A 23443-nucleotide genomic window follows, 5' to 3' on the forward strand; every position below is an offset into this window, starting at 1 on the left:
AGATATATATATTCCTGGCGCGGCCAAGGAAGATATATATACCGCCCTCACTACAGAGGGCCCCGATACCCAGTAGGTTACAGGACAGTCTCCCTGGCGACCGCTTATCCTAGGTGCAGTTCCTTGACTGACCTGAGGCTAAGAGGGCGCTAGCGAGTTGTGCTGTGTAGTGACGTTACGGTTTAGTGACGTTGAAGGGATAACACACTACCGTGTTCCCTGCGCTGGTTGCAGCTACCTGGCACTACTTTCTCTAGGTGCAGTACCTTGACTGACCTGAGAGGTAAGGGGGCGCCAGAGAGCTGCACCCACCGGCCGGCTTTCATCACATGCTCCAACATATAAAAGCCATCAGATCCACCAGTCTAGTCGCTTATTTTGAGGATTTGTGCCTCACAGGCTGCAGAACATGATCCATAGATCGTTTATCACACTGCCATTCCTTTGCCAATCACAACATGGCGACTTTAATCATGTGTCACATCGCCCTCTAGTGTTTGCTCGACTTCGCACCTGGAAAATGTTCTGCGCATGCTCTCCCGAGCTGCCGATTGACGTCTTCAGGGCTGCAGAAGATTGACGCGCATGCGCAGTCGCTGTGTGAGGTTTACAGGCTCAGCTGCAAGGAAGATGGACGTGCAGGTGGCGCCGCTGCGGGCCTGGGACGATTTCTTCCCCGGCTCCGACCGCTTCAGCCGACCAGATTTCAAAGACATCTCCAGATGGAACAACAGAGTCGTCAGCAATCTGCTGTACTACCAGACCAACTACCTGGCGCTGGCGGCGGCCGTCGTCTGCCTGGTGGGGTAAGTGGGAATGATGCTGCGACTGAGGGGGGGGAGGGGAGTAACATTGCACCTGCACTATGGTACTCCACCTGATGAGGACAGCAGCGTGTACAGGGCATGCTGGGACCTGTGGTTCTACACAGCTAGTGGGTGATGCTCCATATGGGACCTCAGACGTCATCCCTTGTAGGTTTTCTGCAGTTGGACGCATGGCAGCATATGTCACAGACTGTAAGACTATGGAAATGTCTCATAATCCTGGAGAACAGGACAGACAGGTCTCAGGTGTGAGTGCCTAAGATCCCCATAGTGCCTCCTAGCTGCAGGCGCCACACTGTGCTGGGGACAAGTACTGTGGCTCTATGCGGCTAGTCACCTCGTCCCCTGGCTACGACATTATTATTATTTTTTTTTCTTCTGAAAATGTGTAATGTCCCTTTAAGGCCAATTTCACTCGTCCATCATTGACAGTCTCTACTGACTTCCGTTCCTGGACTGGTCACAGGTCCTCGTATATGCCTATAACACTGCTGACACCCACAACCGCCCCGGACAGCACAGATTTACCAAGTTTTAAAGTGGATCTGTCGGCAGATTTCATCATAAACTGCATACATTACTAAATAGATTCTTTATGAAAGTTTGACCCAATCTCTATTTCTCTAGCCTGATTGCTCCTCAGTGTCCCTCCTCCCTGCTGCTACGGATTATCTGCCCACCTGTCCTCACTGACCTCCTCAGTGTCCCTCCTCCCTGCTGCTACTGACTCTCTGCTCACCTATCCTCAGTTCCCCTCCTCCCTGCTGCTACTGAATCTCTGCCCACCTATTCTCACTGACCTCCTCAGTGCCCCTCCTCCCTGCTGCTGCTGACTCTGCTCACCTATCCTCACTGATCTCCTCAGTATCTTTCCTTCCTGCTGCTACTGACTCTCTGCTCACCTATCCTCAGTTCCCCTCCTCCCTGCTGCTACTGAATCTCTGCCCACCTATCCTCACTGACCTCCTCAGTGCTCCTCCTCCCTGCTGCTACTGAATCTCTGCCCACCTATCCTCACTGACCTCCTCAGTGCTCCTCCTCCCTGCTGCTACTGAATCTCTGCCCACCTATCCTCACTGACCTCCTCAGTGCCCCTCCTCCCTGCTGCTACTGAATCTCTGCCCACCTATTCTCACTAACCTCCTCAGTGCTCCTCCTCCCTGCTGCTACTGAATCTCTGCCCACCTATCCTCACTGACCTCCTCAGTATCCCTCCTCCCTGCTGCTGCTGACTCTCTGACCTCCTATCCTCAGTGACGTTCTCAATGTCTCTCCTCCCCGCTGCTACTGAGATCTGGCACTGTTCAGTACAAGCTGCAGTCGGCCAGGCTGGATGGATGACAGATACTAAATACACTTGAACTCATGAGCTATTTCATTCTATAGTTGGACTCAGAACATGCTTAATGTCAGGATTAAATAGCCGTTCTGAGGTTATTACCGACCGTGTGAGAGGTGCTTGTGCAAAGTCCTTTAAAGAGAGACTTTTTGTGCAGACTTGCGAGATCAGACCTCAATGCACGGACTGACCGCGGGTTGGGAGTGTTGCAGCCTGATATTGGACCGATTTGTATAGCTGTCTGAATACTCTGGCCCAGCTATATTTATTTATTTTATACAAGTTTTGTTACATCTTGTAATATTTTCTTTGTTCTGTTGTATTTTAAAATCCTATATAAAAATCTTAAGAGAATAAAGACCCTGCATTTAGAAAAAAAATGCAAGTGGCAAAAACAAAATTGCCGTGTCCATACTGTCAATAAACTGCGGTAGATTTTGAAGGGTTTTTCACCCCTTTCTTTTATTTAACTTATGACCCGATATCACTATATAAAAATGATTTAGCACATGCACATCTGCCGCCCCCCCCCCCTTTGGTTTTCTCTTTCACCATTGACCGCTGCAGTCAATCACTTGCAGCGTTGATACGCCACCTTGCTATGGGTTATCTATTGGGAGCATTCCCAGTGCCATTTGAGCATTTGCACGTTTTCCACTTTTAGGCGGCGGCGGCGGCGCTGCCGTCCGGGTTGGGGTGACGCAGTGATACTTGCTGGCAGATTGTTTAGTCCCTGCCTGCGGTATTTTAGGCTCGGTCCTTAGGACCGCACCTCGGCTGTAGGAAATGGATGAGTAATACATGGCTCACTGAGCAGATGGTTCCTTCTGCACGGCTCTGACCAACGGAGGCAGCGAGGGGAATCTGTGCCAGGAGACATTTTTCTCTCCAGCTTTCCATCACTAGGACATAGGTTATTACAGGCAGGCATAGATTGCTTCTGCCTGATGGAAGGATTTCCACAGTTCTGGTGCAGGAAGTCATCACTGCATTTAAAGGGACGTTCCCAACTACACAGCCATAGCTGGGTATCCATATTCGGGACCCGATCCTGCTCTGCCCTTATTCACATTGACATCACTTTGACACCTGAGGTTTTAATACAAGAGACAGGACAATCCCGATTTGGGTACACCTTGTACTGGTGGGATGGCTTTTTTCCAAATATCTTGCAAAAATATGATTTATGCATGGAAACGCAACAAAGACTTGACATGACTCTCTCTACTACATTAACGCACTTTTTTTCCTGTGCAATTTTCTCATTCAAATGAATGGAAAGCTTGTTGGTTGCACAATTTGTAGCATTTTTTATGTGGTTCTTGGTGCAGAATCTTTGCTTTTAAAAAAGGAAAAAAAAACAAAAAAAATTTTGAGCCGAATCGGCTCTCAAATCCATGTTTAAAAAAAAAAATCATTTTGTGAACATGCTGTCGCTTTCGTGCCTTGGATTTGGGCAGTACAGGGCTGTATAGAAAAGTTCTGTATATTATTGGGGTACTGTGATTGGTACATTTTAAGTGATGCAACATTATCTATTAATGGGGTATAATAAATTTCCTACTAATGTCCTGTCTTATTGGATCGAGGGGAACTGATCCTAGAACCCCAATGATCAGTGAAAAAAAAAAAAAAAAAAAAAAGGGCTCCTTGTTTTATCAAGGCACTGCAATGCCTGTACATCAGTGCCGGGTACTACAGCCCATTCACTTGAGTACAGGGTATCAGAAAGTGCATTTTGGGGGTCTCTGATATGAGACTCCCTCTGATCCTAAGATGAAATAATCAGGACAGTGTCCTATAAAACCCATCTAAATCTATGTTGCCGTGACTCTACGGGCACTGCTGTAATGTCGCATAGTTCTATATACTGTTCAGTAGGCACTAGTTTACGTGGTGCTGCGGCATGGGTGCTCCAATGGGGACAGCCCGCACCATTGTCTGCTCTGGGCAGTGTTATGGGGGGGCTTTGATGACCATCAGCTTTCTGCATTCGGTACTGGTTAGATTTGGACCCTGGGTGGATGTTGATGAGCTGATATCGCGCTTCGTTGCCTCTGGCATATAACGAGGGGTTGTTTATAGCTAACTGCGCCGGATAATAAATCCCTGGATATTATACCATATTCAGGCCTCGCAGTGCCCCCTGCTGCCATTTATCACACTATTAGTGATCGCTCATCACACCTGAAATATCCCCTCCGCTGCCCTATCATTGCCATCAGTAGTGCCAGGGTCGGACACCCACGGCCTTGTTTGATGTTAGTTTGTGTGTTGTCAGGGCGTCTCGCGTCACTTCGCTCCTTTTTTACTTTAAGTTTTCACTAGGGATCTTGGAAACGGATGCAATCAATAGCGATTGGCAAAGCCCGGGAATCCTTTCATGCCACCCGTGATCCCTGGCAACCTTCCTAATCCGTGCTGTAAAGCTTAGAGGGTCATCCCCGGAGAGGCAAATATAGCACCGTATTCCTGCCAGCCTCCCTAATATTAACAGGAAAGGCTAAAGGAAAAATCAAGTCCTTAAAGGGATTGGTTAGGACTGTCTTGATTGTGTTATTGTCGCCCTGTTCAACTTAAAGGAGTTGTGACAACACAGTATTTAATCTTAATTATACAGATGTCTATTTTCAGTAGGTCAAGACACATGAACTATTAGTCATGGGTCTCAATGTTGACTCTTCTTGTGGGTTGAACTTATATTTGTAAATTGTTGAATGGCTGCCGTTTAACTCTTATATCAGCTCCTACATTTTATTATACTGCTATCTTTGCAAGACAGAAATGCAAGTTCATTGAACAATGGATGTTTGCTAAATATGTTGATTGCCATTATATAAGTCCTTGCAGCTTGTTGACCTGCAGAGCAGTGAAGGGCAAACTATGCAAATTAATTAAATGCTCAAACAATGAGAGATGATCCCCTATCACCTTCCGCCCCTGACCTGTGGATGATGAGAGGGACTTAACAAAATCAGAGCCACGAGAGACTCTTCAGAACAGCAACCAGGACACATGGCTCCATCAAAAAAGACACAGATTTGACTCTACAGAATGTCAGCTTAGGGGACCCCGGCCCCAGCTGGAAGAACACACATCTGTTCAATTGAATATCACTGAACCGATGGACACGTTTGGGGAAGCCAGGATTGTGACCCTCCAGTCACCTGACCCCAGGGATTCGTTTGGATAAACCAGGTTGGGACCATCCAGTCGCCTGGCTCCATGTAGATGTTTGGGGAAGCCAGGATTGTGACCCTCTGGTCACCTGGTCCCATGGGTACATTCGGAGAAACCAGGTTAGGACCAACTGGTCGCCTGGCCCCATGGAGACCTTTGGAGGAGCCAGGTTGGGACCATCCAGTCGTCTGGCCCCATGGAGATGTTGGGACCATCCGGTCGCCTGGCCCCATGGAGACGTTTGGAGGTGCCAGGTTGGGACCATCCGATCACCTGGACACGTGCCTCAATGTTTTGTCAGCTTCCTAAACTTGTCATTAACTCCTCTCTGTGGGTTTCCGCCAAAAGTGGAGTGCCATTGGTAGGGGTGGTTGGCCCTGGAAGCCCCGGAGTCACTGTTGCTCTAATCCCGGCGAGTCAGCGGAAGGGTGAGACTCTAATTTTGCACCATCTTGGGTATTTTGCTGGGACTGTTCTATATGTTTGGTGGTCCAATAAAGTATTGCCACACTGTTTTACCCTCACCCTGTGTTGTCTGAGTAGTATTCTGCCCACGGGAGACCCCTGTGCCCCCACAGGGGTTGTCCCCAATAAAAGCATATCATCAATCCACAGGATAGATAATGATAAATGTGTAATTAGTGGGAGTCAAAACACTGAGACCTCCACTAATCCTGAGAATAGGGAGCTCAGTTTGAATAGGGTTGAAGTGAGCATGTGCGACCACTGCTCTATTTACTGTACAGTCATGGTCAAAAGTTTCGAGAATGACACCAAAATTATATTTTCACATGATCTGCTGGCCTCTGGTTTTTATTAGTGTTTGTCTGATGTTTATATCACATACAGAAATATAATTGCAATCATATTATGAGTACCAATAGGTTATATTGACTGTTAGAATGAGTTAATGCAGCAAGTCAATATTTGCAGTGTTGCCCCTTCTTCTTCAAGACCTCTGTAATTCTCCCTGGCATGCTCTCAATCAACTTTTGGACCAAATCCTGACTGATAGCAGTCCATTCTTGCATAATCAATGCTTGCATTTTGCCAGAATTTGTTGGTTTTTGTTTGTCCACCCGTCTCTTGATGATTGACCACAAGTTCTCAATGGGATTAAGATCTGGGGAGTTTCCAGGCCATGGACCCAAAATCTCTATGTTTTGTTCCATGAGCCATTTAGTTATCACCTTTGCTTTATGGCAAGGTGCTCCATCATGCTGGAAAAGGCATTGTTGGGCGCCAAACTGCTCTTGGACGGTTGGGAGAAGTTGCTCTTGGAGGACATTCTGGTACCATTCTTTATTCATGGCTGTGTTTTTAGGCAAGACTGTAAGTGAGACGATTCCCTTGGCTGAGAAGCAACCCCACACATGAATGGTTTCAGGATGCTTTACAGTTGGCATGAGACAAGACTGGTGGTAGCGCTCACCTCTTCTTCTCCGAATAAGCTGTTTTCCAGATGTCCCAAACAATCGAAAAGGGGATTCATCAGAGAAAATGACTTTGCCCCAGTCCTCAGCAGTCCACTCCCTGTACCTTTTGCAGAATATCAGCCGGTCCCTGATGTTTTTTCTGGAGAGAAGTGGCTTCTTTGCTGCCCTCCTTGAAACCAGCCCTTGCTCAAAGAGTCTCCGCCTCACAGTGCGTGCGGAAGCACTCACACCAGCCTGCTGCCATTCCTGAGCAAGCTCAGCACTGTTGGTAGTCCGATCCCGCAGCTGAAACAGTTTTAAGATACGGTCCTGGCGCTTGCTGGTCTTTCTTGGGCGCCCTGGAGCCTTTTTGACAACAATGGAAGCTCTCTCCTTGAAGTTCTTGATGATGCGATAGATTGTTGACTGAGGTGCAATCTTTGTAGCTGCGATACTCTTCCCTGTTAGGCCATTTTTGTGCAGTGCAATGATGGCTGCACGTGTTTCTTTAGAGATAACCATGGTTAACTGAAGAGAAACAATGATACCAAGAACCAGCCTCCTTTTAAAGTGTCCAGTGATGTCATTCTTACTTAATCATGACTGATCGCCAGCCCTGTCCTCATCAACACCCACACCTGTGTTAATGGATCAATCACTAAAACGATGTTAGCTGCTCCTTTTAAGGCAGGACTGCAATGATGTTGAAATGTGTTTTGGGGGTTAAAGTTCATTTTCTGGGCAAATATTGACTTTGCAAGTACAGTAATTGCTGTTAAGCTGATCACTCTTTGACATTCAGGAGTATATGCAAATTGCCATTACAAAAAATGAAGCAGTAAACTTTGGAAAAATTACTATTTGTCTCATTCTCAATACTTTTGGCCATGACTGTATGTAGGCGGAATTGTCGCACATGCTCACTGCTGCTCCAGTCATACAGGGGAAGTTGGGATTGGTGGCAGGGGGGCATAGCTGCAGGTCATCATTGAAAACAGTCAGCAAGTTTGCAGTTACCCATGCCCTGATGGAATAGCTTAGTTTCTCCAACAGTGCCTAACATAAAGAGTTGAAAGATTCATAGGTGCTTGGTCCAACAGCCACATCAATTGTCCATGGCCTCATAACCTTATCCTACCTGCTGGAAGCGGAGAGATTTTAGCTCTGAAACCTCCTGAATTTGGAATTCAGCTGTGGACAAAGACACCGACTGTAAATCCACATGTTCTGAGTTATTTCTTGGTATGTGTAGCGTTGCAGTTGTGTTTGGAGATCACGGCCCTACAGCATTTGTGCTCGGCGCCGGCTCTTGCGCAGCTTTCCCCTGTTCACTTTTGGGTGTTGGCCGTGTGAGCGCACATCTGTTAACGTTCTGTTCCTGCGGCCTTGATGATATTCACTTTTTCCAGGCTGTTCTAAGAAGCTATTTGTCGGCTATATTTAGCTCGGTGCTTATTACGTCCAACCTCGGATCTGCTGTTCGCTGCCTGTGGAGGAAAGCGGCCAAGTAATGATGGAGTGAGCTGAGCAGGTGGAGGCTGGAGTAATGTAAAGAGTTCTGGAGGCTGCGGGGGGATCCAGGGAGCGGCTGCACCTCTGATATATGCTCTCGTTATTATATGTATATAATCCACTGATCAGGCATAACAATAAAACCACTCAGTGCTGGGACATAGAGGCGGCGAATGGACAGTCAGTCCTTGATGTTGATGGGATGGAAGCGGGAAAACGAGCAAAAGTAAAGAGATGAGTGACGCTGGCGAGGGCCGAAATGTGATGTCTGGATGACTGACGGAGGATCTATAAAACCGCAGGACATGTGAGAGGGTTATACCATTAGAAGACGAGGAAGGACAACCGGTGATCCGGCGACAGGGTAATGGGGCGCCTGTGGCGTATTGATACTCATGAGGAGTGAAGCTTTAGGCCGTCTGGTCCAAGACCACCGAAGAATCTGTAGTGCAAACTGCTTAAAAAGTTCCTGCCGCCATGGCAGAGGGGAGTCGGGACGCAGAGGGTGGTGCTGCTCTGGCGTAGAAAAGTTGGTTTGCGCAGGGCGTCGCCTCTCTCTTTGGAGGGAATGACTGAGGTGCCGCCTTTCTCTGGTGGAGGGAATGACTGGGGCGCCGCCTCTCTCTGGCTGAGGGGGGGTTGGCTCACGCAGGGCGCCGCCTCTCTCTCCAGCTGAGGGGGGGAGTTTGGGGCGCTCAGGGTGCCGCCTCTCTAGCTGAGGGGGGGAGGTTGGGGCGCTCAGGGTGCCGCCTCTCTCTAGCTGAGGGGGGCCTGTGGTGCTCAGGGTGCCACCTCTCTCTAGCTGAGGGGGGGGGTTTGGGGCGCTCAGGGCGCCACCTCTCTCTAGCTGAGGGGGGGGTTGGGGTACTCAGGGTGCCGCCTCTCTCTCTAGCTGAGGGGGGGGTTGAGGTACTCAGGGTGCCGCCTCTCTCTCTAGCTGAGGAGGGGGGGGTTAGGGCGCTCAGGGTGCCGCCTCTCTCTCTAGCTGAGGAGGGGAGGGGTTGGGGCGCTCAGGGTGCCGCCTCTCTCTCTAGCTGAGGAGGGGGGGGGGTTGGGGCGCTCAGGGTGCCGCCTCTCTCTCTAGCTGAGGAGGGGGGGGTTGGGGCTCTCAGGGCGCCGCCTCTCTCTCTCTAGCTGAGGGGGGGGGGGTTGGGGCGCTCGGGGCGCCGCCTCTCTCTCTAGCTGAGGGGTGGGGCGCTCGGGGCGCCGCCTCTCTCTCTAGCTGAGGGGGGGGGGGGTTGGGGTGCTCGGGGCGCCGCCTCTCTCTCTAGCTGAGGGGTGGGGCGCCGCCTCTCTCTCTAGCTGAGGGGTGGGGCGCTCGGGGCGCCGCCTCTCTCTAGCTGAGGGGTGGGGCGCTCGGGGCGCCGCCTCTCTCTCTAGCTGGGGGGAGGGGCCCTCAGGGCGCCGCCTCTCTCTCTAGCTGGGGGGAGGGGTTGGGGCGCTCGGGGCGCTGTCACTCTCTCTAGTTGAGGGGGGGGTTGGGGCGCCGCCTCTCTCTAGTAAAGGGGGGGAGCGCTCGGGGCGCCGCCTCTCTCTAGCTGAGAGGGGGGGGTTTTGGGCGCTGCCTCTCTCTCTAGCTGAGGGGGGGGGGGTTGGGGCACTCGGGGCGCTGCCTCTCTCTCTAGCTGAGGGGGGGGGGGGTTGGGGCACTTGGAGCGCTGCCTCTCTCTCTAGCTGAGGGGGGGGTTGGGGCACTTGGGGCGCTGCCTCTCTCTCTAGCTGAGGGGGGGGGGGTTGGGGCACTCGGGGCGCTGCCTCTCTCTAGCTGAGGGGGGGGGTTGGGGCTCTCGGGGCACCGCCTCTCTCTCTAGCTGAGGGGGGGGGTTGGGGCACTCGGGGCGCCGCTTCTCTCTCTAGCTGAGGGGGGGGTAGGGGCACTCGGGGTGCCGCCTCTCTCGCTGAGGGTGGGGTTGAGGAGCTCGGGGCGCCGCCTCTCTCTAGCTGAGGGTGGGGTTGGGGAGCTCGGGGCGCCGCCTCTCTCTCTAGCTGAGGCGGGGGGGTTGGGGTGCTCAGGGCGCCGCCTCTCTCTCTAGCTGAGGGGGGGGGGGGGGGTTGGGGCGCTCAGGGCGCCGCCTCTCTCTCTAGCTGAGGGGGGTTGTGGCGCTCAGGGCGCCGCCTCTCTAGCTGAGGGGGGGGGGTTGGGGCGCTCAGGGCGCCGCCTCTCTCTCTAGCTGAGGGGGGGGGGGTTGGGGCGCTCAGGGCACCGCCTCTCTCTAGCTGAGGGGGGGGGTTGGGGTGCTCGGGGCGCCGCTTCTCTCTCTAGCTGAGGGGGGGGGGGGTTTGGGGTGCTCGGGGCGCCGCTTCTCTCTCTAGCTGAGGGGGGGGGTTTGGGGTGCTCGGGGCGCCGCTTCTCTCTCTAGCTGAGGGGGGGGGGTTTGGGGTGCTCGGGGCGCCGCTTCTCTTTCTAGCTGAGGGGGGGGGTTTGGGGTGCTCGGGGCGCCGCTTCTCTCTCTAGCTGAGGGGGGGGGGGTTTGGGGTGCTCGGGGCGCCGCTTCTCTCTCTAGCTGAGGGGGGGGGGGTTTGGGGTGCTCGGGGCGCCGCTTCTCTCTAGCTGAGGGGGGGGGGTTTGGGGTGCTCGGGGCGCCGCTTCTCTCTCTAGCTGAGGGGGGGGGTTGGGGCGCTCGGGGCGCCGCTTCTCTCTCTAGCTGAGGGGGGGGGTTGGGGCGCTCGGGGCGCCGCCTCTCTCTCTCTAGCTGAGGGGGGGGTTGGGGCGCTCGGGGCGCCGCCTCTCTCTCTCTAGCTGAGGGGGGGGATTGGGGCGCTCGGGGCGCCGCCTCTCTCTAGCTGAGGGGTGGGGCGCCGCCTCTCTCTCTAGCTGGGGGGAGGGGCCCTCAGGGCGCCGCCACTCTCTCTAGCTGGGGGGAGGGGTTGGGGCGCTCGGGGCGCTGCCACTCTCTCTAGTTGAGGGGGGGGGTTGGGGCGCCGCCTCTCTCTCTAGTAAAGGGGGGGAGCGCTCGGGGCGCCGCCTCTCTCTGGCTGAGAGGGGGGGGTTTTGGGCGCTGCCTCTCTCTAGCTGAGGGGGGCGGTTGGGGCACTCGGGCGCTGCCTCTCTCTCTAGCTGAGGGGGGGGGTTGGGGCACTCAGGCGCTGCCTCTCTCTCTAGCTGAGGGGGGGGTTGGGGCACTCGGGGCGCTGCCTCTCTCTCTAGCTGAGGGGGGGGTTGGGGCACTCGGGGTGCCGCCTCTCTCGCTGAGGGTGGGGTTGAGGAGCTCGGGGCGCCGCCTCTCTCTAGCTGAGGGTGGGGTTGGGGAGCTCGGGGCGCCGCCTCTCTCTCTAGCTGAGGGGGGGGGGTTGGGGTGCTCAGGGCGCCGCCTCTCTCTCTAGCTGAGGGGGGGGGGGTTGGGGCGCTCAGGGCGCCGCTTCTCTCTCTAGCTGAGGGGGGGGGGGGTTGGGGCGCTCAGGGCGCCGCCTCTCTCTCTAGCTGAGGGGGGGGGGGTTGGGGCGCTCAGGGCGCCGCCTCTCTCTCTAGCTGAGGGGGGTTGTGGCGCTCAGGGCGCCGCCTCTCTAGCTGAGGGGGGGGGGTTGGGGCGCTCAGGGCGCCGCCTCTCTCTCTAGCTGAGGGGGGGGGGTTGGGGCGCTCGGGGCACCGCTTCTCTCTCTAGCTGAGGGGGGGGGGGGGTTTGGGGTGCTCGGGGCGCCGCTTCTCTCTCTAGCTGAGGGGGGGGGTTTGGGGTGCTCGGGGCGCCGCTTCTCTCTCTAGCTGAGGGGGGGGGTTTGGGGTGCTCGGGGCGCCGCTTCTCTCTCTAGCTGAGGGGGGGGGGTTTGGGGTGCTCGGGGCGCCGCTTCTCTCTCTAGCTGAGGGGGGGGGGGGGTTTGGGGTGCTCGGGGCGCCGCTTCTCTCTCTAGCTGAAGGGGGGGTTGGGGCGCTCGGGGCGCCGCTTCTCTCTCTAGCTGAAGGGGGGGTTGGGGCGCTCGGGGCGCCGCCTCTCTCTCTCTAGCTGAGGGGGGGGGTTGGGGCGCTCGGGGCGCCGCCTCTCTCTCTCTAGCTGAGGGGGGGGGTTGGGGCGCTCGGGGCGCCGCCTCTCTCTCTCTAGCTGAGGGGGGGGATTGGGGCGCCGCCTCTCTCTCTAGCTGAGAGGTGGGGCGCCGCCTCTCTCTCTAGCTGGGGGGAGGGGCCCTCAGGGCGCCGCCTCTCTCTCTAGCTGGGGGGAGGGGCCCTCAGGGCGCCGCCACTCTCTCTAGCTGGGGGAAGGGGTTGGGGCGCTCGGGGCGCTGCCACTCTCTCTAGTTGAGGGGGGGGTTGGGGCGCCGCCTCTCTCTCTAGTAAAGGGGGGGAGCGCTCGGGGCGCCGCCTCTCTCTGGCTGAGAGGGGGGGGTTTTGGGCGCTGCCTCTCTCTCTAGCTGAGGGGGGCGGTTGGGGCACTCGGGCGCTGCCTCTCTCTCTAGCTGAGGGGGGGGGGTTGGGGCACTCGGGCGCTGCCTCTCTCTCTAGCTGAGGGGGGGGGGTTTGGGGTGCTCGGGGCGCCGCTTCTCTCTCTAGCTGAGGGGGGGGGGGTTTGGGGTGCTCGGGGCGCCGCTTCTCTCTCTAGCTGAAGGGGGGGTTGGGGCGCTCGGGGCGCCGCTTCTCTCTCTAGCTGAAGGGGGGGTTGGGGCGCTCGGGGCGCCGCCTCTCTCTCTAGCTGAGGGGGGGGGTTGGGGCGCTCGGGGCGCCGCCTCTCTCTCTCTAGCTGAGGGGGGGGGTTGGGGCGCTCGGGGCGCCGCCTCTCTCTCTCTAGCTGAGGGGGGGGTTGGGGCGCTCGGGGCGCCGCCTCTCTCTCTCTAGCTGAGGGGGGGGATTGGGGCGCCGCCTCTCTCTCTAGCTGAGAGGTGGGGCGCCGCCTCTCTCTCTAGCTGGGGGGAGGGGCCCTCAGGGCGCCGCCACTCTCTCTAGCTGGGGGGAGGGGTTGGGGCGCTGCCACTCTCTCTAGTTGAGGGGGGGGTTGGGGCGCCGCCTCTCTCTCTAGTAAAGGGGGGGAGCGCTCGGGGCGCCGCCTCTCTCTGGCTGAGAGGGGGGGGTTTTGGGCGCTGCCTCTCTCTCTAGCTGAGGGGGGCGGTTGGGGCACTCGGGCGCTGCCTCTCTCTCTAGCTGAGGGGGGGGGGTTGGAGCACTCGGGCGCTGCCTCTCTCTCTAGCTGAGGGGGGGGTTGGGGCACTCGGGGCGCTGCCTCTCTCTCTAGCTGAGGGGGGGGGTTGGGGCACTCGGGGCGCTGCCTCTCTCTCTAGCTGAGGGGGGGGTTGGGGCACTCGGGGCGCCGCCTCTCTCTAGCTGAGGGGGGGGGTTGGGGCACTCGGGGCGCCGCTTCTCTCTCTAGCTGAGGGGGGGGGGGGTTGGGGCACTCGGGGCGCCGCTTCTCTCTCTAGCTGAGGGGGGGGGGTTGGGGCACTCGGGGTGCCGCCTCTCTCGCTGAGGGTGGGGTTGAGGAGCTCGGGGCGCCGCCTCTCTCTAGCTGAGGGTGGGGTTGGGGAGCTCGGGGCGCCGCCTCTCTCTCTAGCTGAGGGTGGTGTTGGGGCGCTAGGGGCGCCGCCTCTCTCTAGCTGAGGGGGGGGGTTGGGGTGCTCGGGGCGCTGCCTCTCTCTCTAGCTGAGGGGGGGGTTGGGGCACCGCCTCTCTCTAGCTGTGGTGGGGGGGGGGTTTAGGGCGCCGCCTCTCTCTCTCTCTCTCTAGCTGAGGGGGGGGGGATTGGAGCGCTCAGGGCGCCACCTCTCTCTCTAGCTGGGGGGGGGGGGGGGCACTCGCTGTAGAAGCAGGCCGCCTATTTTGACCTATAAACACTTTTCCCCCAGGTTGTTCTCTGTTGGAGCCTTGGGCTCAATATAGAGTCAGAACTTCAGCCCAACCAAGGATCGATCCTCTGACACACTGATTTGCCCGTCTGACCTTAATGCCAGCCATATAAAAAAATATATATGTTGAAAAGGTTGACTACAATTAAAAAAAACTTGACTCCATTCTTCCTGAAACAGCGCCACACCTGCCTTTGGGTTGAATCCGGTATTACAGCTCAGCCTTAGTGTAATGGATCTGAGCTGCAAAACCAGACACAACTCATGGACAGGTGTGACTCTGTGTTGGAAAGGACGCAGCCTTGTTTTTCTGATGTGGTCCAACCTCTTAAAAAGAAAGTGGATTAACAGGATTTTTGAGCACATGTCATGGGTGAACGTCCACTTTAAATTGCCTTCTGGTTTCACATTTTTATTTGTTTCTAATAAAAACATATAGAATTATCACCCAAAAAAGTGCTGTAAGAAGCAGGGTATATTAATAGGAAATTGCGCAGTCAGTTTAATAACTTGGTCTCATAAAGGTATAAATCCAGGAGTATTGTTTGTCTTCCTAATCAGGTTGCATATATGTATATCTGAGGTTTTATATGCACAGTGCACTTTTTTGGGTGATAATTCTATGTTTTTATTAGAAACAAATAAAACATTGATATTTTAACCTCTTGCTACTATCTTCTGATTTATAATTGAGGTTATCTATATTAGCTGAATTGTTGGTTTCACATTTTCTCTTCTGTTTTCCGCCTTAGGTTTCTGAGTCCTCTCAACATGCTCCTGGGTGCCACCATCGTCGTCCTGGTCTTCCTGGGGTTCGTGTGGACGTCGCACAATAAGGATATTTTCCGTAAATTTAAGAAGCAGTACCCCACTCTGTTCATCATGTCCATCATGCTGTCCAGCTACTTCGTCATCTCCATGTTCGGAGGAGTGATGGTGTTTGTGTTCGGCATTACGTTCCCACTTTTATGTAAGTTGTATGTTATATACTTTATTTTTTATAGTGTGTTGTATTTTTTTTCCGTAATGGCCGGTGGATTTATAAAAACGTAAAGGGAAGCTGACCCCTGATTCATGCTGCCTGCGGTTTGGGCAACAGTTTCCCTTTTAACTTTGCTATGGAAAGCATAATTTCAGTATTTTATACATACGAGCTACTAATTAAACTAGTTCTTAAAGGGGTTGTCCAGGACTGCTCAGAGCCTCTTATAATGGGGAGGGTATAGTGTGGTCTTCTTGAAACAATCCCTTAAAATATAAAGCGGACTTGCCAAGGTTGAAGACGTGATCTAATGTAGCTGTCGTTAACCTTGTCTTCCTATTTTCTTGCCCACTAGTGATGTTCGTCCACGCTTCTCTGAGGCTCCGCAACGTAAAGAACAAGGTGGAGAACAAAATCGAAAGCGTCGGCTTAAAGAAGACTCCGATGGGGATTGTACTGGAAGCCCTGGAACAACAGGAGGAAAACTTTGCAAAAATTGCTGCCGTCATAAATAAAGTGAAGGAATGAGCACGAGCGTCCCCGACCTCTCCCCCTACAGAACCCTACGCTCCTCCGTCATGTACCATCTGAGGTTATCTTTGTTTCAGTTGTGTGTATTGGGGGCAGCACCTCACTGCCATCTTTCCTCCCCCCTATCCTGTCGGTCCAACACAGAGACCTGATTTTTCTTTTGTACGGTGTGTGATGTGGTTACCCCGCTACTATCTCTACAATGGGGTCAGCTGCTTTTTTTTTTTTTTTAAGTATCTTATAGTAAAACCTACCGACACACCCTCTTGTGTGGTCTTAGAGATATAGGGAGGACCACTCCACTCAGTCAGGTGTCACGAACCCCCCTCTTACCACCCTAAAAAAAAAAAAGTATTATCAGGTCATGGAAATGTTAATTTTTGCCGGTACAGAGGAACGCCCATTTTTGTAGGGGGTCATATGTCTATTTTAAAATTCAGTTTTTGTGGGGTTTTCGTTTTACCTCTATGACAAAGCCCCCTATATGATATTCTTTCATTGCACTTTACTGCGTCTGTTACAAAAAAAAATAGTGACCACTGTGCAAATAAAGTTTATTGAAGAGGAAAAAAATGAGTGTCCGAGTGCAAAGTAATTCGGACCTTGTCTTAAACCGGCCATAAACAATAGCAAAAGGGACATTTACACTGCAGTATTGTCATGTATGAGTGTTTTTACAACTGCACGTTTCACAATTATCTTGCACTCTCCCGACGACGATTGAGCAAAATGTCTCTTGTTCGTCAGGTGAAATGATTAAGTGGGCTTAAAAATGTAACATTTTCGGCAGCACATCGTCCTGTGTAACCAGGATTCGTGCTGCCGACCACAATGGAGGATCTATTACAGACCGAGCGTCCGGTTTGTGTAAATGGGATATTTTACCGTGAGCCTGTTTGAGTAAGTGGACCCTAAGTGTTTACAGATTCGGCAGAGAGTGGTCTATTGGGACAGATGGGCTGGTGCCGGGCATCACCAGCGCCGGATAATCTCCTGCGGGTTCACTTTTATTAGCGAAGGCAAATTTGAGATCCGGAGTCGCCATGTAAAGCCCAGAGGCTGTCGGCGTTAATGAACACACACATTGCCCAACAATCATTGCCCACATCTGGTCCTCTTCAGTAAACTTTGTGTTGCCCTTGGGTCCCATTAACCCATTTTATCACCCGCGCTCCTTCCGATCAGATCGGCGTTTTGCGCTCCAATTCATACTGACGCATAAATAGCAATTCCATAAAAGCCTGTAGGTATAGAGCTGACGACTAAACGTTCCCCATGGACAAAGCACTATAGCCTTTGATGTCGGAGTTGATAGGTTGCAAGATGACGCCTTAACAAACGCTCACCCTTTAAGGGAACTGATGGGGACGATGACCTGCGATGAGGGACCGACACCCGTATTAAAAAAAGAAAAAGCTGCCATTCCTTTTCCTTTCCAATCTTGGACGATTGTTCGTTGCTCTACATATTTATCTTTCTCCCATTTTTGTTTCATATTTATTATTTCTAATTATATTTATCCTAATATATATTTTCCTGCGATTTTTGTACATGAATAAGGCAAAGTCTATGCAAATCCTTAGAAACCATCAATTTGAGCTTTAACCATTTTTTTTGTTTGCACTAAATATGGCAGGGTGGTCCTCTCTGAAAATATAAGTCCCAGCATGCTCTGACAAACTGGGGACTGGCCGGATCATGACTGGGGTCGGGGGGCCGCTCGTTCTCTGTAACTCTCTCCTTCCCTGACTGACACTGGTTCTGTAAAAGTGTATAGAAAATAAGATTGGGGTGTACGACTAATTTTCCTAATGTTGAAGGTCTCGTGCGTCCCCGCTAATGGTGGAGCAGTCGGCCATTCTGTAGCGCCCTGGAGTGATAACCTTCAAGGGGGTCACTTTGTCCAAAAGGAGTATTTAAAGGGGTTTAAAAACTTCACAAAAGGGAGGCATTTTTGGAAAAGTATCCGCACTGCCAATCTCCAACGGATCGAATGAGATGATGATGCCACAATTACCACTCCTTGGCCTCGGCCTTCGAGCCACTGGCCTCATCTCTTCTTGTTTAGTGGAGTTGGGTGGATTCTGGGGTTCTTTAGTTTTTTCTTCCACTGTTTGAGTTAAACAACGTCCTTCTTAAATTCTATAGTTCCCTATGTAAAATAATGGAAAAAAAAACAAAACCTTATACTCCGAACGCCACCCCCCCCCTCTCCCTCCCTACACCCCATCCTGCACTTGTGAGAGAATTGTGACCATTGACTGTTTTCTTTTACATGGGGGATTAAAGAATTTAAGTAATGGGTGACCCCCTTTTAAGATTTAGAGAGTGCTGGAAAAACTAGGAAACTGCCTTTCTGTGTTTGTCACTTGGTCACCATTGCTGCTCCCATAGGGGCTTGTCTCTGCTGGTGGAGAGGGGTGAGACTTTTATAGTTGAGGGAACCCTTTGGGTAGGACAGGGGACCTGGGGATTTGTATCTATGTCTTTTATTTGACGCTTTATCTACTAGGAATGTAAAAAAAAAAAAAAAAAAAAATCTTCTCATAACCATGGCTTCTCCATTATGCTACCTCTCTGCTTTTGCAGCATCATGTCTGCGGTAGGTCACATTAGTCTAATCTACGTCTTGTCGCTCAAAATCCAACAAGGACCACTAACCTGCTGAGTACAGCAAAGTCCAAAAAATGCTGATCCTCGGGGGCGGTCCTCAGCTGACCATCCCAGGAGGAACTCCTATGTCATGGGCAATGCTCTGCAGACAAGGAGATGTATTTTTTCACTGCTGTCATTCCTGCTTCACCACTGATAAGTTTTCCTCCTTGGAAACTCTTTTTTTTTTTTAAAAGACCACCCACTCTTTTTTTCCTTTTGCCCCCATAGAACTTCTCCTTGAGCAGCGGGGAGTGGGTGCCATTGCGTGTCGGACCTGTTAATAGGGCTTCTAAGTAACATCCTGGTTTTCCTTTTTTCCTCTGATCCCATATGTAAAATTCTGGAAACCTACTGTATACCCCCCATATAGTGTCTTTTTCATCCCAAACAGCAGACCTTTTCTAAAAAAATACTAACTTTTTTATAAATGTGCATGGTTTTAAGAATACTGTTTCCCCCCCAGACCACCACCTTTTTTTTTTTTTTTCTTTTAATACAGCAGTGTTCACATTGAAGTTTTTAGCGTTTTTTTTTTTTTTTTTGCATATCCACTCCAAATTCCTCCAATTCTTCCTATACCTTTCTAAAAGAAATCCACTTTGCTGTTCATATGACAAGTTTTAAGTTTTGGGGTTTTTTTTTGTCCTGAAGAGGTTTTGACAAATACCTGGTAAAAAAGAAAAGTGCACCCTCTGAAAGAAACATCACCAAAACTAGGCAGGCTGCAAAAAGAACTCTTCGCAGGAAAAAAAAAATCCCTCAAAAAGTAATTTCCTGAAGGGTTTCTGCTTGAAATACGCAAAAAAAAAACCCTGCTGTGTGAACTTTGTCTTTATGATTCAGTGCTAGATTTCCTAGCGGCAATCCCCTCTACCCAGGGTGGGATTATTCTACACCCAAAAACTTTAGGCAAGAATGGAAAACTCAAGTGGGATTTAAGCGAGCTTTTTGGGACTTTAATTTTGATAGCCCACTTAAAGGGACAGGTCTTCAGTAGCGGATCCATGTGGACCAGACTCCTGACACCTATTGATCGAAGGAGCTCATGACATGGTTTAGTGGCCATGAAGGGTACTGCAAGCTCCCACCCTTTCATTGTATCAGAATGCTTGCAGTACCATTCACAACCACTATGCGATGTATGGCGCTGGGAAACACTAGGAAGCTGACCTTTTCTTTTCAGTCTCGGACTGCTCCTTTAAGACTTCTGCATTCCGAGCGGCTTGCTCTTATTGATTTGCATACAAGGGATTTTCTTCTTGTTCTACACCTTTTCTGTACATAATATGGTCTTGTAGTATTACCTAGGGCCGAGGCGTTACTGACTCAATGGTGACGAGAAAAACTAGCACTTCTAGCAGCTATGCATGAGTAAAGTCTAGTATCAGTGCAATATTTCACACGTGTATGGAAGCTTGGAAATGAGAAGCAACTTACCAATAAACTGAAACCTGACAAAAACTGGAGTTTTGGGTGTTTTTATTTTCTTTTTATATTGTGGTAGTCAATTGCTGCCGGATGTCTCTACAGTGGCGTACCTAGGAAGGTAGATGTCCGAGGCCCCTCCTGAGCTGGGGCTGATGCTCCTCACTACTCATAGAGGATTGAGAAGAGGCCCCGAGGTACAGCTGTCACTATGGTATTCAGGGTGGGGGAAGGCACTGGCTTATTTTAAGTGCCAAAAATAAATACTGAAACAAATTTGTCAGAAATGATTTTCTTTGTGTGTATGAGAAGCACTAAGGCTCCTGGTATTATACAGAAGAGTTTAACTTGACAGCCAAGTCTCTGATTTACCTTGAAGACGTATACTTCAGAGCTGCACTCACTATTCTGCTTGTGCAGTCACTGTGTATATATATTACATTACTGATCCTGAGTTATATCCTGTATTATACCCCAGAGCTGCACTCACTATCCTGCTGGTACAGTCACTGTGTACATACATTACATTACTGATCCTGTACTGATCCTGAGTTATATCCTGTATTATACTCCAGAGCTGCACTCACTATTCTGCTGGTGCAGTCACTGTGTACATACATTACACTACTGATCCTGAGTTACATCCTGTATTATACTCCAGAGCTGCACTCACTATTCTGCTGGTGGAATCACTGTGTACATACATTACATTACTGATCCTGCACTGATCCTGAGTTACATCCTGTATTATACTCCAGAGCTGCACTCACTATTCTGCTGGTGCAGTCACTGTGTACATACATTACATTACTGATCCTGAGTTACATCCTGTATTATACTCTAGAGCTGCACTCACTATTCTGCTTGTGCAGTCACTGTGTACATACATTACATTACTTATCCTGAGTTACATCCTGTATTATACTCCAGAGCTGCACTCACTATTCTGCTGGTGAAGTCACTGTGTATATACATTACATTACTGATCCTGAGTTACATCCTGTATTATACTCCAGAGCTGCACTCATTATTCTGCTGGTGCAGTCACTGTGTACATACATTACATTACTGCTCCTGTACTGATCCTGAGTTACATCCTGTATTATACCCCAGAGCTGCACTCACTATTCTGCTGGTGCAGTCACTGTGTATATACATTACATTACTGATCCTGAGTTACATCCTGTATTATACTCCAGAGCTGCACTCACTATTCTGCTGGTGCAGTCACTGTGTACATACATTACATTACTGATCCTGAGTTACATCCTGTATTATACTCCAGAGCTGCACTCACTATTGTGCTGGTGCAGTCACTGTGTACATACATTACATTACTGATCCTGAGTTACATCCTGTATTATACTCCAGAGCTGCACTCACTATTCTGCTGGTGCAGTCACTGTGTAAATACATTACATTACTGATCCTGAGTTACATCCTGTATTATACTCTAGAGCTGCACTCACTATTCTGCTGGTGCAGTCACTGTGTACATACATTACATTACTGATCCTGAGTTACATCCTGTATTATACTCCAGAGCTGCACTCACTATTCTGCTGGTGCAGTCACTGTGTACATACATTACATTACTGATCCTGAGTTACATCTTGTATTATACTCCAGAGCTGCACTCACTATTCTGCTGGTGCAGTCACTGTGTACATACATTACATTACTGTTCCTGTACTGATCCTGAGTTACATCCTGTATTATACCCCAGAGCTGCACTCACTATTCTGCTGGTGCAGTCACTGTGTACATACATTACATTACTGCTCCTGTACTGATCCTGAGTTACATCCTGTATTATACTCCAGAGCTGCACTCACTATTCTGCTGGTGCAGTCACTGTGTACATACATTACATTACTGATCCTGTACTGATCCTGAGTTACATCCTGTATTATACTCCATAGCTGCACTCACTATTCTGCTGGTGCAGTCACTGTGTATATACATTACATTACTGATCCTGAGTTACATCCTGTATTATACTCCAGAGCTGCACTCACTATTCTGCTGGTGCAGTCACTGTGTACATACATTACATTACTGATCCTGTACTGATCCTGAGTTACATCCTGTATTATACCCCAGAGCTGCACTCACTATTCTGCTGGTGCAGTCACTGTGTACATACATTACATTACTGATCCTGTACTGATCCTGAGTTACATCCTGTATTATACTCCAGAGCTGCACTCACTATTCTGCTGGTGCAGTCACTGTGTACATACATTACATTACTGCTCCTGTACTGATCCTGAGTTACATCCTGTATTATACCCCAGAGCTGCACTCACTATTCTGCTGGTGCAGTCACTGTGTACATACATTACATTACTGATCCTGTACTGATCCTGAGTTACATCCTGTATTATACTCCAGAGCTGCACTCACTATTCTGCTGGTGCAGTCACTGTGTACATACATTACATTACTGATCCTGAGTTACATCCTGTATTATACTCCAGAGCTGCACTCACTATTCTGCTGGTGCAGTCACTGTGTAAATACATTACATTACTGATCCTGAGTTACATCCTGTATTATACTCCAGAGCTGCACTCACTATTCTGCTGGTGCAGTCACTGTGTACATACATTACATTACTGATCCTGTACTGATCCTGAGTTACATCCTGTATTATACTCTAGAGCTACAGTCACTTCTGCTGGTGCAGTCACTGTGTACATACATTACATTACTGATCCGGAGTTACATCCTGTATTATACTCCAGAGCTGCACTCACTATTGTGCTGGTGCAGTCACTGTGTACATACATTACATTACTGATCCTGAGTTACATCCTGTATTATACTCTAGAGCTGCACTCACTATTCTGCTGGTGCAGTCACTGTGTACATACATTACATTACTGATCCTGAGTTACATCCTGTATTATACTCCAGAGCTGCACTCACTATTCTGCTGGTGCAGTCACTGTGTACATACATTACATTACTGATCCTGAGTTACATCTTGTATTATACTCCAGAGCTGCACTCACTATTCTGCTGGTGCAGTCACGGTGTACATACATTACATTACTGCTCCTGTACTGATCCTGAGTTACATCCTGTATTATACCCCAGAGCTGCACTCACTATTCTGCTGGTGCAGTTACTGTGTACATACATTACATTACTGATCCTGAGTTGCCTCCTGTATTATACTCCAGAGCTGCACTCACTATTCTGCTGGTGCAGTCACTGTGTACATTACATTACTGATCCTGAGTTACATCCTGTATTATACTCCAGAGCTGCACTCACTATTCTGCTGGTGCAGTCACTGTGTACATACATTACATTACTGATCCTGAGTTACATCCTGTATTATACTCCAGAGCTGCACTCATTATTCTGCTGGTGCATTCACTGTGTACATACATTACATTACTGATCCTGTACTGATCCTGAGTTACATCCTGTATTATACCCCAGAGCTGCACTCACTATTCTGCTGGTGCAGTTACTGTGTACATACATTACATTACTGATCCTGAGTTGCCTCCTGTATTATACTCCAGAGCTGCACTCACTATTCTGCTGGTGCAGTCACTGTGTACATACATTACTGATCCTGAGTTACATCCTGTATTATACTCCAGAGCTGCACTCACTATTCTGCTGGTGCAGTCACTGTGTACATACATTACATTACTGATCCTGAGTTACATCCTGTATTATACTCCAGAGCTGCACTCATTATTCTGCTGGTGCAGTCACTGTGTACATACATTACATTACTGATCCTGTACTGATCCTGAGTTACATCCTGTATTATACTCTAGAGCTACAGTCA

General features: G+C 50.6%; 1 protein-coding gene across 1 annotated transcript; it reads left to right on the forward strand.

Annotated features, from left to right (window-relative positions):
* The first annotated feature begins 565 nt into the window (after nt 1-565).
* ARL6IP5 (ARF like GTPase 6 interacting protein 5) lies at nt 566-19665 on the forward strand. Its single transcript, XM_073644724.1, has 3 exons — nt 566-806; nt 14789-15006; nt 15374-19665. The coding sequence occupies exons 1-3, from the start codon at nt 586-588 to the stop codon at nt 15544-15546; spliced, it is 612 nt and encodes a 203-aa protein (XP_073500825.1). The 5' UTR covers nt 566-585; the 3' UTR covers nt 15547-19665.
* The last annotated feature ends 3778 nt before the right edge of the window (nt 19666-23443 follow it).

This window comes from Phyllobates terribilis, unplaced genomic scaffold, assembly GCF_046119375.1.
Source record: "Phyllobates terribilis strain yellow unplaced genomic scaffold, ASM4611937v1 Scaffold_8__6_contigs__length_399053987, whole genome shotgun sequence".
NCBI lineage: Eukaryota > Metazoa > Chordata > Amphibia > Anura > Dendrobatidae > Phyllobates > Phyllobates terribilis.

What these genes read in the sequence shown, in the direction of transcription:
- ARL6IP5 (XM_073644724.1), top strand. Translation starts at nt 586, where the DNA reads ATGCGCAGTCGCTGTGTGAGGTTTACAGGCTCAGCTGCAAGGAAGATG. An exon ending in GCCGTCGTCTGCCTGGTGGG is followed by an intron (nt 807 to 14,788) that starts GTAAGTGGGAAT and finishes TTTCCGCCTTAG; the next exon opens with GTTTCTGAGTCCTCTCAACA. An exon ending in CATTACGTTCCCACTTTTAT is followed by an intron (nt 15,007 to 15,373) that starts GTAAGTTGTATG and finishes CTTGCCCACTAG; the next exon opens with TGATGTTCGTCCACGCTTCT.